This window comes from Silene latifolia, chromosome 1 (genome assembly GCF_048544455.1).
Source record: "Silene latifolia isolate original U9 population chromosome 1, ASM4854445v1, whole genome shotgun sequence".
In the NCBI taxonomy this organism is placed as follows: domain Eukaryota; kingdom Viridiplantae; phylum Streptophyta; class Magnoliopsida; order Caryophyllales; family Caryophyllaceae; genus Silene; species Silene latifolia.
The window spans coordinates 20754901-20771833 of record NC_133526.1 but is presented as its reverse complement, the minus strand read 5'-3'; the positions used below and the strand labels follow the sequence as shown (position 1 = coordinate 20771833).

The window sequence follows — 16933 nt, the reverse complement described above, 5'->3', positions numbered from 1 at the left end:
GTTACATCTGCGTACCATGAATAGAACACAATAGCGTTCCTTTACATCTGTAGATAAAGCTCGTGAGTACGCTGCATTGAAGAAGTACAGTAAGTTAGTTATATTATAATAGATGGGTTCGTTCAGTTGAAACAGAATCAATCTGCAAAATATATAATAGTTTGAACTTACATCGACGGCCCTAGCTTTCAATTCCTGGTCATCCTCGACACCTGATGGTAGTTCAATCTTAATGAACTTCTTCTCAGAAGTTGAGCAGGAGAGAGGGGGTGGGGGGGCTGATAGCAACATTAGTTTGGGTTCACGAAGGTCGCTGAGGGTGATACTGTCCAAACTCTTAATATAAGAGGGATCTTGAAGGCACCTCGGATACTTGGTCTTAGACAAAGTTAAACGACCCAATCCCCCTTGAGACACCTCAAATTTTAGCCTTTCTACAAGCGAGGTTTCATCCCAATGCTTAATCAAAGGTAGATCGTGGAGGCACGGCCTACCCTTGTAATCATATCGCTGAAAGTAGGTTATCATGAGGAAGGGGATACAGCCACCCAACATCGTTACAGTCTGTCCCCGCTTTCACCATAATTTCCAAAATATAAGAGCACCAGTCAAAATGCGGAATGGCTTTAAAGTCTTCTACAGCCCTAAAAGCTTCAAATCCATCCCGTTGTTTGGGGTAGGTGCGAGGAATAAAGAAACAGAACAAAACAAATAGCCGGCAAAAATGATCGTCCGCCTCCTCGTACTCCATAAGTTGCTTGTGAACTTTCCCTAAACTTATTGAAGTAGAAGCTTTATCCACCCCGTAAGCTTGCCGCCATTTGTCCTTGAGCGCCTTATTTTCGGCATCATTGGACCCCTTCTGCACACCAGTAGGTACCAACGGGAGAGGGTTGGGTCCAAAAGGAATCAAAAAACAGTCATGCACATCATGCTTACTGATCATAAACTCCTTCTTCCGAGAAGCCCTGAACACATATGACCCATCAGAGAAGGACTCCAAGAATAGGCGAACGTGTGCAAGTGGGAAGCTGCTAATCTTAAGCTCCAAAAGGCCACCAAACCCAATTTTCTTAACAGCGGCCACCTGATCCTCATTAAGCTTTTCAATGAGAGAGACAAGCCTTTGAGATCGACACGAAATCGTGATTTCATGCACCCTCTTTACCCTTGGCTTGGCCTCAGCCATCTAGGGAAAAACAAGGACAACACCCAAAATTAGACATACTGTAGTTGCAATTAGAGATATTTGCAACAAAGAAATAAACATACTATGAATTAAAGTTATACAATAAACAGTAAGAGTTATACAAAATATAAGTAAAGTTATACATGCTGATAGTAGAGTTAGCCAGAGAATATCAAGAGTTATACATATAATAACAAGAGTTATACAATCTGAAAGCAGAAGTTATTCAAAATGTAATCAGAGTTATACAACAAATGACTGCAGTTATAAAAAGTCAAACTTTTAACCTTGGAATCAAGTCCCTTGTCAGTACTTGGTACATCATCCATCTGTAGATGACAAACAATAGGGATTAAAATTATGCATATATTTAGTTGAAGTTATACATAATTCTATAAGAGTTATACAAAAAAGAATTTTGAATGGTTTGTCATCTCTTCTTTTCAACCAAAATTCTGTAAAATCAAAATTCTGTAAAATCCAAAATTCTTTTCACCATTCAAAAGAAGAGATAATCAGAAGAGTTATACGGAATAACAGTAGAGTTATACATATAATAAAAAAAGTTAGACATTCTAAAAACTAAAGTTATAGAATGTATAACTCTAACCATAGAACGTATAACTCTAACAATAAAATGTATAACTGTAAGCATATATAGTATAATGTATAACTCCAGTTATAACTCTAGGTATAACTCCAGGTACAACTCTAGGTATATACTGTATAACTATAGGCATATACTGTATAACTCTAGGCATATAATGTATAACTCCAGGTATAAAATGTATAACTCCAGGTATAAAATGTATAACTCTAGGCATATATTGTATAACTCTAAGCATAGAAACTAAATAGAAGTAGAGTTATACATATAACAACAACAGTTATACATTATGAAAGTAGAGTTGGTCACAGAATCAGAAGAGTTATACAACGGAATAAAAGTAGAATTATACATCTAGTACCAAGAGTTATACATACTGAATACTAAAGTTATTCAAAAAGTAGTAAGAGTTATACAACGACTGACTGCAGATAAATAAAAGTCAAAACTTTTAACCTGGGTATCAAGTCCCTTGTCAATACTTTCTACAACTTCCATCTATAGATGACAAACAATTGGGATTAAAATTATGCATATATTTAGTTGAAGTTATACATCATTTAATAAGAGTTATACAAAAAAGACGAGATTTTTTACCTTTGATTCAGATTTCTTGGAAGTTTTTTTTGGCAAAAACCATTGTTAATTATCAAATGAACTTGTATTTGATCTGCAAAACCATAATTAACAATTTAACAAATCAACAGCAGCAAACCCATAATTGAAAATTGAAAAATCAAATGAACTCGTTTTATGATAGTTTAACAAAGACAATAATTAACAAAAAACAAAGTACAAATCACTAAATAAGGAATGGAAAAAAATACCTTATAAAAAAATGGAGACAGGCGAGTTTGCAGGTGAGTTGGAATTAATTGGTAGAGATGAAAATGGCGAGTAGAGTTATCAGGAATGTGAAGAAAGAAAAAGGAAGATGAAATGACAGGAAATAGAGGCAAAAAAAACCGCAAGTTGTTTTGAATTCTATTGGAAATGAGGAGGGAAATGATGACAGACTGATGGACATAACAGTAGCATGCATGGGTTAGTGGGTAAGAGGAGAGAGGTAAATATGAAATATAAGTTGAGTGGGGTTTACTGCGCTTTTTGTGTGCAATCTTGGCCATTGGTTTGCTTGATCCAACAGCCCACATTAAAACTTATGGACTTAATATGATATACACGCAACTCTTTATATACTCAACAAAACAACTTTAATTCCGTATTTCTAACATACCACATTATAAATCAAACATCATACCTTCATTCATCCATCATACAAATCACAAAATCATCATATTTTATTCTATACCTCCTATCCTCCACATTCATACATCCACTGATTCACACCACATGTTATTATATAGATATACAAACAAGAATATAACACATAACGATCCCGACACATACCCTATGTGACCGGTTCAAAATTGTAGGGCAAGTTCGCGACTTTAGGACGTCTCCCAAGACATTACATTAGCTCCTACAACTTTTACCCCGGATTCATTTTAATTTGACTCCCTATGTTCATTAGGTTCATTGGTTACAGGTTTCAAGATCGTCGCTCTGATACCACTTTGTGACACCCCCATACTCCAAGTGCCTTACCAGGACCACTTAAGGTATGGAAACGTCACCATCTCGGTTACCCGAGGCAATGATAATCATAAGACAATAAAGAAACATACTTTAAAAGTAAATACGATTTTAGTGATTACATGTCCAAACCAAAACTGCTAATCTGAAATACAATGTTTCCAAAAAAAAAATGTCTACTAGCAAAACTGTCACAACTATAAGACATCGTCTGACACAGCGGAAGACTCTTCTAACAGCCACGTGATGACTCATCCCAGCTATCCCATATGCATCATATCATACCTGCTCATTAACTGCTCACCATCCCCGAATGGATCACCATAATTTTTAAAACAAATAACGGGGTCAGTACTAATTACACGATACAAACCACAATGAAACAAATGTCAAACAGCTCAATCAACACATTAATCTCCAGTCTCCATAATCAATATCCACATAACTGACTACACACTTTGCTAGAGTACCCATCGCAACAAGTACTCTACACCGCCAGTGGGGGACCGCAGCCGTACCCACCAAATCCCCGCTCATCAACCACTGAGCGATAAACCCAAGTTTCCTTAATGTGCACATCCCCTCTTGTGGCGGGTTCCACAGAGGGCGAACCAAGGGCGTGAAGTCACTCCCGCAAGTGACTCCACTCAGCCAGGGACACACCCCGAATATCACAGACAGTTATACAACAACAATCAACAATATAAACTAACAACTGTCACAATCACCAGAAATATAATTAATCAATAATCACAATACAACCACCACACACATCATATAACCAATACTGAGTAGGGAAAACTCTACCTGGAAAGCAACATGAAATCAGACGATCTAAGCAGCTACTCAGAATCTCTCCTCAACAAAGCCTCCTCCTCCTATACATACATACATATTATCACTACCGTAACCACATATTCACAAAAACCCCCAAATCCCCAAATTAGGGTTTAACCAACATTAACCAAATGATATAAAAATGATATGTAGAACTTACCCACGACACAAGGATCTCAAAGGTGTAAACAATGATGAAAACCGACACCTCTAGCTCCGGGATTTGCTAATAATGCGAAGGGACAAGATAACGTAACTTGAAAATTCTCTTGATTGTGATTTAGGTTTTGTAAAAGTGTTTAAAGAAAGATGACGGAACTTAATATATATTAATCCGCATTATTAACAAACCCGTCGCAAATCACCCGTAACCCAACTTACTCGATCGAGTGACCCTTGCTCGATCGAGTACCCTACAGGCAGACTACTGTTTTGTATAAAATCAAACTTACTCGACAGAGTAAGCCCCACTCGATAGAATACCCCAAGACACATAAAACCGTAGTATTACATATATAACCAGATGTATATGTTGTACGGTGTAGAATCTGAGCTTTGTGAGAAAGTATCCCAGCTTTATGTTAAAGAATATGAGCTTTATTAGAAAAAGTATTGACTTCATCCATTTACACATTAAAAACATGAACTTTAAATTAGCTCAGAAAAAATACACATAAGCTCAGATTCTTATATGGTATACCTGTGTCCCTTATTTTACGTTCCGTTTTACATTTTATATTTCGTAGTTGCTCATTCATGGACGAGTTTTACTCTTTCATGGATTTTTTTTTCATTATTTTTCCATAGCATGCCCTTTGCATATAAACCAAAAAAAACTCTCATTCTCTCACAAAGTTATTCAAATCCATAAAATAGTCAAATCCGTCAAATTACACAATTATGGATACTAATTCTCGTATCGATCAACTAATAATTCTAATTTTTAATTTTATCAATTATATTGTACAAGTATCAAATTAAAGAATTGATTTACCTTAATTAAATTAGGGTTTCTTTAAACCGTTGTCGGCGTTGGGGCGAGGAACAACCATGAAAGAGTATACAGTATATTTAATAATGTTGTTGTCCAATGTCCGAGAGTCTCGGTGATTCATTTAAAAATCATTAAACCTGTGTCGCACAAATCCGTCGGCAGTACATGAACACAATGTTACTACGTTACTGCTTTGCTTGTTTGATTTTTTCCTTTTTCATTTTCCTTTTTTTTTGGTTAAATGTTTTGTATTTTTTTTTATTGGCTGAGGAGGTTCTCAAGACGGCCGGTGACGCAAGGGAGGCGGCAGTAAGGATGGTGGGTGGTGTGTGGTGGCTGATGGGTAGTGGTGGTTGGATGGTGGTAGTTAAAGCGAGAAAAGAGTAGATGAAGAAGATAAAGAGAGAATGAAAGAAGGGTATTAAAACGAAAATCATTAAAATAAAAAGGGCATTATAGTCATTTACGTCCATAGAAGAGTAAAACTTGTCCATGAAAATTTAGCTAGGGTTACACTCGGTGTATGAAATCTTCTATACACCACTAGTAATATATCTACATGTGGCAGAATCTATTACTATCTAATAATGGATCAAATTTTGAGAAAAATAAAAATAATACGCAGTATCTTACTTAAGCTAACATAATCTTATCTTATCATATTCTTTCCTTTTTAATTAAAAACAAACAACAATTTTTTTCTACGTGTTATCAATATTATATATTAAATCCAGAAACCAAGGGACTTCAATGTAATTAAATAAATTTATGCAAATTAATTATACTATATAGTTTTAAATCGATAGCACCGTGTGATGGACCCGATTAAGGGATCTTAATGCAAATATTATATAATTTGGGTTAAAATTAAATTATATAGAAGCTTGATAATTTTCCTAAAAATTTGTAAGAGATTAAAACATGGTCAATTTCCTTAAAATAAAATAATTAATTAAGATGGTCAATTTCCTTAAAATAAAATAATTAATTAAGATGGTCAATTTCCTTAAAATAAAATAATTAATTAAGATGGTCAATTTCAAGGAGACTAAAGAAAGAAGATGCTTGATAATTTTCCTAAATATTTATAGAAGACTAGAAGATGGTCAATTTCCTTAAAATAAAATAATTAATTAGTATAAACATGCACACTTATGGTATTAATTATTATCATCATAAAATTTTCTATTAAATTTAAAATCTATGCAATTTTATTAAACTTTATAGTTTATTAGATGTATAGAGATGTTAATTATTGAACATACAAAAATATAATATAAGTAGGTTATAAATAATTCAAGTTAGATTCCATAATATATAATATTGTATAATTCTTTCGATTCGATTTAATGCATATATGTAATATATTTATATAAATATATAATTTTCTTAAAATTGCATGCCTAAGTAGTAAAAGTAATTTCGTCAGTAAAGAAAAGAATTGTAGTAACATTGGATATATTTATACGATAGTAATCACTCATTTGAATAGTAAAAGTAACAATATTATCAGCGAGATTAGTAAAAGTGGTAGAAACAACAACGGGAGTAGTGAAATAATCAATATTAATGCGGCAATAGTGAAAGTAACAATAATTACGGCGGGAGTTGTGAAATTATCAATATTAATGCGGCAGTAGTGACAGTAACAATAATTACAACGGAAGTAGTAAAAGTAACAATGATTACGGGCAAATAGTGAAATGTTATTACTATTGTTTCATTAATAAGAGTAAAATATTAATAGCGGGAGTAGTGAATTTGTCACAAAATTTATTTCATCGTAATTTTAGGATATGTCATAGAAAAATATATTAATGATAAATTTATGGGTTATGCAACTTTAAGTAATTTTATTTAATGAAAAAAAATTAATGGTAATTAGAGGTAGGTCGGGCGAAGCCGGGCACCAATACTAGTATAGTTATATTTATAAACATCTCATGATTTGCCAAGGTTTATATTAGTAGAAAAAATTAAAAAAGGAAGAAGAGTACTGGCTAGCCATGGTCTGTTTGGGGTAGTGATGGAAAGGTCGTGTACTCGCGTCGTCGTCGTAATCGAAATAGTTAAGGCGGCATAGATGACGACGTTATGGGAATCAACGTTATCTTCAGGGTGGCATTCACCGACATGATGGTCGTCGGTGCGCCAGGCTTGGTGGAGAGCCGATGGTGATGGTGTGGGTTGATGTTTTGGTGGATGATGTTAATGAAAAAAATAAACCAAAATTTAAATAACAAAAAAAATTATTTGTAGTAGTATAAATATTACGTACCAAATTCTAAATATTTTGATAACAGGAAATCAATAACCCATTTGGAAAGATTCTAATTTAGATAAATTTTAAAATTTTAATTTTGATTGTAAAATTTCAGACTGTAATAAAATCAAAAATTCCAATTTCACAATTGCCACGTGTCATAACGTTACTCGTAGTGTATAGAAGATTCTATACACTAAGTGTAACCGTAGCCTTTTCGGAAAATTTATGCATTTTATATCCATCCAGCTAGAGACAAGAAAATAACTATACGCAACAAATAGAATCAATTATCTTAATTCTTATCCCACATCCGCTCACGACGCCACCGCTACCTCTCACGGTGGCGCCACCTTTATTCCTACCCCACCATTTGCCGTCGCCGGTGTTTCAAGCAGTGCCATTCTCTTATTTTACTAGGTTTGGTTTTGATCCAAATTTTATGCTTAACTGCTCTTGTTTAAGGTTTAAATTTATCGTATCTTCTGAAATTAGACTTGTTTTGTTGTTACATTGTTGATTAAGAAGGTTAGGATTTGTAATATTTGGGGATTCTTGGGTATTTCGATTAATTAGGTTAGGGTTTGTAATATTTGGAGATCCTTGTACCAAAACAACGATGGTTTCAATCCCTATTGATATCATAACTAATGAGATTTTACCCAAACTACCCGCCAAATCACTGGTTCGCTTCAAATGTGTTTCCAAATCCTTCAATATTTTGATATCATCCTCTGAATTCATCGACATTCACCTCCGACAATCCCTCTCGTCAAACGGAAATCGCCTTCTTATTCTCACTAAAGAATACAGCACTGATCTCTACTCCTTCGACATAGACTCGCCAGATTGCGACACCACTGCCATTAACATTCCTTTACCGCGCACCCTAGGCAAGTGGTTGGACGATAACTTCGTTTCCATTGTGGGCTCTGTCAATGGGTTGCTTTGTGTTGGACTCACATGTGACATTGACGAAACTCGTGAATATAAGCAAGTCGTGATCAACCCGTCTACAGGAGTATTTCGGGAAGTTCCTCATAAACACACACCTACGTTGGGATACCAGTTTCAGACCGTGGTTACTTTTGGGTTCGGGTTTGATGACATAAACCATGATTATAAACTTGTTCGGATTGTGGAAAATATTATCCATTACGATGCTCATGGAGGCCGAGAGTTGGAGAACCGGGAGGTGATGGTGTATAGTCTAAATGAAAATACATGGAATTTGGTGGAAAAAGTAGATCGACCAACACATTCATTATGGGAGATAGATCATTGTGGTGTTGTTTTAAACAACCACTTGCTGCATTGGATTTGTTGGGGTTACGATAGATGCGATATTCTTATTTATTGTTTTGATGTTCGATCTGACAAATGGGGTGACAAGTTACCTTTGGTGGACTTAGTCACTGATCCAATGTACGACTTTAACGAGGATTACGAAGATATGAGGTTAAAAGTGAGAAACCTTGGTGTTCTTGATGGGTGCTTGTGTTTTACCGCGGAATCTAATCTGTCTAATGTTGTATGGATGATGAAAGACTATGGAGTGAAGGAGTCGTGGATTAAATTGTTTGAAATTTCTCGTACTTCTCGTTACTACTTTGATGGCCCTTATGGTTTTCGACAAGGCTCAAAACTAGAGGTTTTGGTTCGAAAATCACGCTGGACTGATGAACTATTTTGGTGCTACGTAGGATCTGAAGCCGATAATAGAATTGAAGTAATAAGTGGGATTCCTGTTTACGATCAAGCCTGCTTTTTTACTGGGAGTCTTGTTTCGATTCCTGGTAGTAAGCCAATTATATCACCAGAGGATTAACAAGCAACGTCGCTGTAAATGTTTAATGATTTGTTCAGATTTTTTTATTCCCCTAATCAAGTTTGCTCAATGTTGAATCATTTATAGATTGCCTCTACTATTCTCATAATTGTCCAAATTGAGGCTTGTTTGATGTTATATGCAAGGTTTCATTAAGTCATATTTTCAGTACTATTAGAGTATATTAGGGACAAAAGTCACAAAACCACATAGGGAGTACTTAAATGGAAGTTGGAAAAGAAAAAAAAAAGACACTAAGGCCCTGTTCTTTCTGGCTTTTTAGAGCTGAACTGAACTAAACTGAATGGGGCTGAGCTGAACTGAATAGAGCTGATTATTTCGAGACTAAAACTTTGACGTTGCCGCTTGACTCGCCACCACCTAAGCGATAAACCTCAGGATTAGGGGACACTAGGGTATCGAAATGAACGATCCCTCGAAATTGAGAGTCAAATAATTGGAGACCCTTAACATAATTGAATTCCTGGGCCTTGGCATTCCAATAAGCAAGTTTACCTTGGATTAAAAACAACATTTCATTATCTTGAGATACCCATAAAGGAGGCCTTATTACCATTAAATCAGGAGATCCATAAGTAATATCACTCTCGCTCAATGTTATGTTTAATATGTTTGTCCATGATTCTTCTCTCCCATACTCCTTCATCACCCATATACTTACCTTCTTATCCAAAAATCGATGACACGAAACTGAAAGACATCCTTTCACCACACCCATGTTCGAACCATGTTGATCTTCTTTGCTAGAGCAACAATGTGGCATGTTTATGAAATTACTAACCTCGGTCGATAAATCAATTGAAACTATACTAGTACTCGATACGATCCAATGAAGAGCACCATTAAAATAGTACCCTGATTGAGGCTGCGACTGCCATAAAGAATTAACTGACGACATAAAGATACAAAACTTGTCCCAATTAATATCAATTGTCTCAACTATTTTCCATGCATCGGTCGACCAATCATAAAATTGTGTTATTGCACCCTGACCTATAACCAATTTATAAGTCTTATTAACAAAATCATACCCAAACCCAAATAAAGTAATTGAAACATCGTCACTAAACATATCGTCATTAAACAGTTCAAAACGAAATCCTTGAGGTGTAGGTATAGCATGGTGTTCTCCGGTGCATGGATTCCATAATTTGAGATGATGGAACGTTTCACGTGGTATACAACAAGGACACATAACATCGTCTCGTTTCTTGAGTTCAACTTGAATCTCGAAAAATAGGCATATTAGTCCGTTACATCCCCCAATTACCTCACCACCATAGGATTTTTCTGAGTCACAGGGTATAATAATGTTCTTGAATAGTTGTTCGTAATTATAAGAGTGGGTGATCGAAGGTGGTTTAAACGGGTACGAGTCGATTTCGTGTATAATGTAATGGGGATATTCAGCTTTGATAAGGAATTTTACACTTGTAGGATTAGTCGATACGTTGGCTGCATGCTTGTGTTGAAACGAATAGGTTTCAAGAGACTTGGAGAATGACGGAAATTCGTTGTCGAAAACGTACCTTAGACGTTTAAGGGATTTGGTAGGTAGATAAGAGAAGATTTCAAGGATGAGTTCAAGAGGAAGTCTTGAAGTAAATAATTTTGAAGTTTTATTTGGAGCCGCCATTGTTGATCAAGATAAATAATGATGCATGCGTTTTTTTGATGAGTAGGGTTTTGCTCTCGGATTTACGAAGAGGTATCTAAAAGAAAAAATTAGGAAGGAGAAGTATTTGTTGTTGCGGAGACTTATTATTATCTTTATTTATATTTGAATTGGGTCATTCAATTCGATTTTGGATCGGGCTAAATCGGTTTGGTTTCGGATCCGGTTGACCTTAGTTTCGGTTTAATTGATTTCGACTGAGTTCATTTCGTTTTACCATTTAATCGATTTGTCTTATTTCGAGTCGGGTACGGCTGGGTTCAGGTCAATATTAATTCAGTTGGATTTCTGATCATAATTCTTTTTGAGATAAAGCCAGGGGAGAACTCAGGGTTGTTAAAGAGAACTAGTTTATACCCCGTGCATATAATGCACGGTACTTAAAGTTTAATATTTTAATAAAATTACTTATATAATATTGGTACCTTATAATTGTTTACATTTCTCATCATTGTATTTTGCTTTGATAAATAAAATTTAGAACTGAAAATTAGTTAAGAGCATTGAGTAATGGGTTGAAATATATTTTAATGAAAATATAATAGATTAATAAAATATTTAATAATTTATATTTTTATATCAATTTTATTTTATTTTAATTAAAATATTATAGTTTAGAGTTTAATGAAAATAATATAATTTGATGAAAATATAATAGATGAATTAAATTGTAAATTGTTAGTTTCCTTATTTAGTGAATGCACATAATTGATTAGTTTCCTTTTTTGAGAAGATGCTTTTTGGCAGGAAAATGATGGGAGATCGCCTATTTTTTTATTAGATAGGGGATTTTTGAGGTGTGATTGTTCTTGATAATAAAAGCTTAATTTCCCGTAAGTCCTTAGAATGTCTTATTTATTTGTTTACCTTTCTATATTTGAAAATGAGATGGCGCCACCGGGGATATTCAAATTGGGCGCCACCGAAGATATTTTTGTTTTGTAAATTATGTAGGATTTTCATTTCTCTCTCCAAAAATTTGAATTTCAAACTAATTAATAAAAAATGGTAGTTTAGGAACTTAAAATTACACTGACCAAACTATGAGCAGTTTAGAAGTGCCTGGCTTGGGCATTTTGGCCAAGTATAATGAGTATACAACGATCAGGCATCAACCAGGAGAGGTATAGAAGGACAAGCCTATCATAACGGTCTGGTAGAATTCAGTTTCTCAATTCAATTCCCTTTGATTTGGAGAACTACTGGTGTTCCACCATTTTATTGGCAAAGGCCATCTTGAACGGAATCAATAGCTTTTGTAGGAAATTCCTATCGAATTAGCCTGATGATAAAACATAAGAAGAGTTGGAGGTCCGTTGTTGTCCTTGGAATGAAGGAGGCTTCAATATAATGCATGTGATTGTCATCTAACCTTTTACACAAATAAGATCAATTAACCAAGATCATACCCAAATAAAGAACATTGCATCTATGCTATCTATTAGCTAGTATACCAACTAGCCGTTATACCAAGAACAAGGCAAGGATCATGCTTAACGTTGGATATCTACAAGGCTCCTATTCCTTTCCTTATTATGTAAATATTGTATAATCTTCTCCTTATTTAGCATATACCATAATATGTATATATAGCTAGACGTATTCTATTGTACACACAACTGGTACTCACAATTCTATTATTCAATACAATCTTTCCCAATGTTTATCTTATGAATATTCATAATATGGTATCAGTATCCCAGGCTATCTTTTCTTCTTATTCTTAATCGATTTCTCACATATCTTTTCTTTATGCCCTCTATTGAATCTTACCCTATTCTTGTCTCTGTCCCTTTCACGTTTTCATCTTCAATATGACAAACCCCGAAACTCACTCCGCTTCGAATAATTCCGCTGCTTATCAGATTGTTCATGTCGAAAATACTGGTGGTAGCATTACTAAATTCCCTTTTAATGGCAATAACTTTGATACTTGGTCTCGATCTTTCACCCTTGCTTTGCTCGCAAAAGGCAAGCTAGGCTATATTAATGGCACCATCAAGAAACCTGCGATTTCGGACTCGACCTTCGAATCGTGGCAATCCACGAATGCTCTTGTTACTGCCTGGCTATATAATTCCATGACGGATGATATTGCCAAATCAATTTCTTGTCGACCCGAGGCTAGACAAGTCTGGGAAGACATCAAAACAAGGTTTTGTCAAGGCAACGACACCCGAATTTATCGTTTTGAGTCTGATTTAATGTCTTGCAGGCAGGGTCCGAATGAATCCCTCATGGCGTATTATGGTCGTATCAACACTATTTGGGATGAACTTGGCACTTATGATCCGCTCCCTTCGTGCTCGTGCAAATCTTGTCCCTGCGATTGGGTTGCCTTGATGGATGCTCGAAGTGACAGGCGCCGGGTAAGAAACTTTCTGCTTGGTCTCGACGATCGGTTTGACAATGCCCGATCTCACATTCTCGGTATTAATCCTATACCCACTTTAAATGTTGTTTATAATCGTCTCTTACAAGAGGAGGGGGTTCGTAATTTGACCCAACTCCGTAATGATACTAAACCCGATGTTCTCGCTTTTGCATCTCGGGCTCGTGATAACCATCAACGTGACAGTAGGAGGACAGGGGGGGGATCACATGACACTCGAAATTCGAATATAGACTCCACAAAACCCCCTTCCAAATACTACTGTGATGCTTGTCAAAAATGGGGTCATTCTCTGCCCTATTGTTTTCAAGTTACGGGAAAATTCCCGGAATGGTGGGGTGATCGCCCTAGAAACCGAATTTATCTTGATCCTAATCACCCCCATGACTTCAGTAAGGCTCGGGTTGTCCCGGATGTACGGGGACGGGCAAATATGGACCACGCTAAACAGTCCGCGTCTCTTCCTCGTGCTCACATGGTAAGTAGTCAGACCACCAGTACTTCACAGGTTGCTCCTAACCCTCAAATTGCATCAACTTCTGCTTCGCTGCCCGTGTTAGACAACGTTGATCTCAACAATCTTAATCCGAACGAGCTAGCTGACTTGACTCGCCTATGGCAGCAATACAAGTCAGGCTCCTCTGACCGACTCCAGGGTAATCTTTCTTCTCTTCCTTTATTTTCTTCGATTATCGATACCGGTGCATCTCATCATATGTCGGGTTGTTTAGAACATTTTTGTAATATTCGGTCTATTTCTCCTTTATCTGTTGGGCTCCCAAACGGCGAGATTACAACCGCCTCACAATGTGGCGATATACGGTTGTCCTCTCGCTTGATTCTAAAGAATGTTCTCTATGCTGCAAAATTACAATGCCACTTAATCTCTGTATCTAGTTTGCTTTTAGACACCTCTTTAATTATTCAATTTTCTAATCAACTATGTCTCATACAGGACCGTTCCTCGAAGACGGTGATTGGAGCGGGTGAACAGCATGAGGGGTTGTATTTCTTGACGGGAGTTCGAGATGAAAAAGCTCGAGCTTATGTGGTTGGCTCCATCGATCCCGTCGAACTTTGGCACCGAAGGTTGGGGCACCCATCCTCCAATATTTCTAGTCTTTTACCTTTTATTTCTCATAACTCTCGTACACATTCTTCTTTTGAAAGCAAAACTTGTGATATTTGTCTGCGCGCGAAACAAACGCGTGAACATTTTTCTTTAAGCTCAAATAAAGCCGCTTCTAGTTTTGATTTAATTCACTGTGACCTCTGGGGTCGCTACTCGGAAAATGGGTCATGTGGGTCCCAATATTTTTTGACTATAGTCGACGATTTTTCCCGCTCCACCTGGGTCTATTTATTGCGTCATAAAAGCGATGTTAAACGAACTTTACTCAATTTTTTTGCCATGGTTGACCGTCAATTTAACAAGAGAATTAAAATTTTACGCAGTGACAATGGAACTGAATTTACATGTCTTATCATTTTTTTCAATGAAAATGGGGTCCTTTTTCAAACATCTAATGTTGACACACCCCAACAAAATGGGCGCGTCGAACGCAAACACAGACATATTTTAAACGTCGCTCGTGCTCTTCTTTTTCAAGCAAGCTTACCGATTTTCTTTTGGGGGGAATGTGTTTTAACTGCCGTACATTTGATTAATCGCACCCCAACATCCCTTCTTGGTGGAAAAACTCCTTACGAAATGCTTTTTAACAAACCTCCCCCCATGGAAAATATACGTATTTTCGGTTGTCTTTGCTATGCAACAACTCTCAATCGTCATCGCGATAAATTTGACCCTCGGAGTCGGAAATGCGTCTTTATAGGATATCCGTTTGGCAAAAAGGGTTGGCGTCTTTATGACTTAGATAACGGTTCCTATTTCGATTCCCGTTATGTTGTTTTCCTTGAAAATGAGTTCCCATATAAATCTTTGAATATTCATGACACCAACACCGAGCCTTCCTCGTCTTTTATCCACGACACCCTAACTCCCGTCGACCACCTTCTCTTACTACCACCATCGACCTCTGTCTCCACTTCTCCGAACAACAACCAACCGCCCCCAGACCAGCCTACCACCGCCACTACTTCCCAGCCACTTCCGGAAACCAACCCCTCCTCCACCAACCCGACTGCATCCTCCTCACCCATCCCAACTATTCACACTGAGGCTCCTCAAATGGGCCGAGGACATCGACCCAAAATCCCAAACTCAAACCTCAAAGATTTCGTGCTCTCGTCGACTCGCCCCTCATCGCATTATCTTACCGTTTCATCATCGTCTTCAGGTACTAAGTTTCCTTTATCACATTACATTGATTATGCAAAGTTTTCTCCTAACCATCGAGCTTTTCTTTCGGCCGTGATCACCAATCACGAGCCTAGTTCGTTTAAAGCTGCTATGCAGGTTCCCGAATGGCGACAAGCTATGAGACTTGAAATTGAAGCCCTCGAAAAGAACAAAACGTGGACCCTTGAAGCTCTTCCTCCCAATAAAAAGGCTATCGGTTCGAAATGGGTTTACAAAATCAAATATAATGCCGATGGCACCATAGAACGCTACAAAGCTCGACTAGTTGTTATGGGGAATCGCCAAGTTGAAGGGATTGATTATAATGAAACATTTGCCCCGACAGTCAAGCTTGTCACCGTTCGAACTCTTCTCGCCATAGCTGCTGCAAAGAATTGGAGTTTACATCAAATGGACGTCCATAATGCTTTTCTCCATGGTGACTTACATGAGGAATTTTACATGAAGCCACCTCCCGGGTTTCATTCATCTAATGACGGCCGTGTCTGTCGACTCCGGAAATCCCTTTACGGCCTCCGTCAAGCACCCCGATGTTGGTATGCCAAACTTGCCTCCGCCTTAACCTCCTACGGTTTTAAACAATGTCCATATGATACATCTCTTTTTTCCATGAGTACCACTGCCACTGAAGTTCATGTCCTGGTCTATGTCGACGATCTGGTTATATGCGGTAATAACTCCGACGTGATTTTCGAGTTCAAAGCATACTTAAACAAATGTTTTCACATGAAGGATTTAGGGATCCTCAAATACTTCCTTGGCCTTGAAATTGCTCGCAACGACACCGGAATATTTGTCTCCCAAAGAAAGTATGCCCTCGACATTCTCAACGACACTGGTCTACTCGGCTCCAAACCAGCCTCTATCCCAATGGAGCCAAATCACCATCTCGCCCTTTCCACCGCTGCCCCTCTATCCGACCCACAACCCTACCGAAGGTTAATTGGGCGCTTGGTTTACCTTTCTATCACTCGCCCCGATCTCGTATACTCGGTACACATCTTGGCCCAATTTATGTCTCAACCCACTCACGATCATTGGAATGCCGCCCTACAAGTTGTACGGTACCTTAAAAATTCTCCGGGCCAAGGCATCTTACTTCGACGTGACTGTGATCTTCGTTTACATGCTTATTGTGATGCCTCTTACGCATCCTGCCCGACCAGTCGAAGATCCATTTCAGCATACATTGTCTTCTTGGGTTCCTC

The 16933-nt window shown here is 37.2% G+C and overlaps 2 protein-coding genes across 2 annotated transcripts; one reads left to right on the top strand and one right to left on the bottom strand.

The window, feature by feature from the left end:
• Positions 1-8105: 8105 nt before the first annotated feature.
• On the top strand, positions 8106-9314 carry LOC141641631 (F-box protein CPR1-like). The gene has a single exon (XM_074450287.1). The coding sequence runs from the start codon at positions 8106-8108 to the stop codon at positions 9312-9314; it is 1209 nt and encodes a 402-aa protein (XP_074306388.1).
• A 334-nt stretch (positions 9315-9648) lies between these two features.
• LOC141641625 (F-box/kelch-repeat protein At3g23880-like) lies at positions 9649-10971 on the bottom strand. Its single transcript, XM_074450281.1, has one exon. The coding sequence runs from the start codon at positions 10969-10971 to the stop codon at positions 9649-9651; it is 1323 nt and encodes a 440-aa protein (XP_074306382.1).
• Between the last annotated feature and the right edge of the window lie 5962 nt (positions 10972-16933).

Excerpts from the sequence above, each read along its gene's own strand:
- LOC141641631 (XM_074450287.1), top strand. The coding sequence starts at position 8,106 with ATGGTTTCAATCCCTATTGATATCATAACTAATGAGATTTTACCCAAA.
- LOC141641625 (XM_074450281.1), bottom strand. The coding sequence starts at position 10,971 with ATGGCGGCTCCAAATAAAACTTCAAAATTATTTACTTCAAGACTTCCT.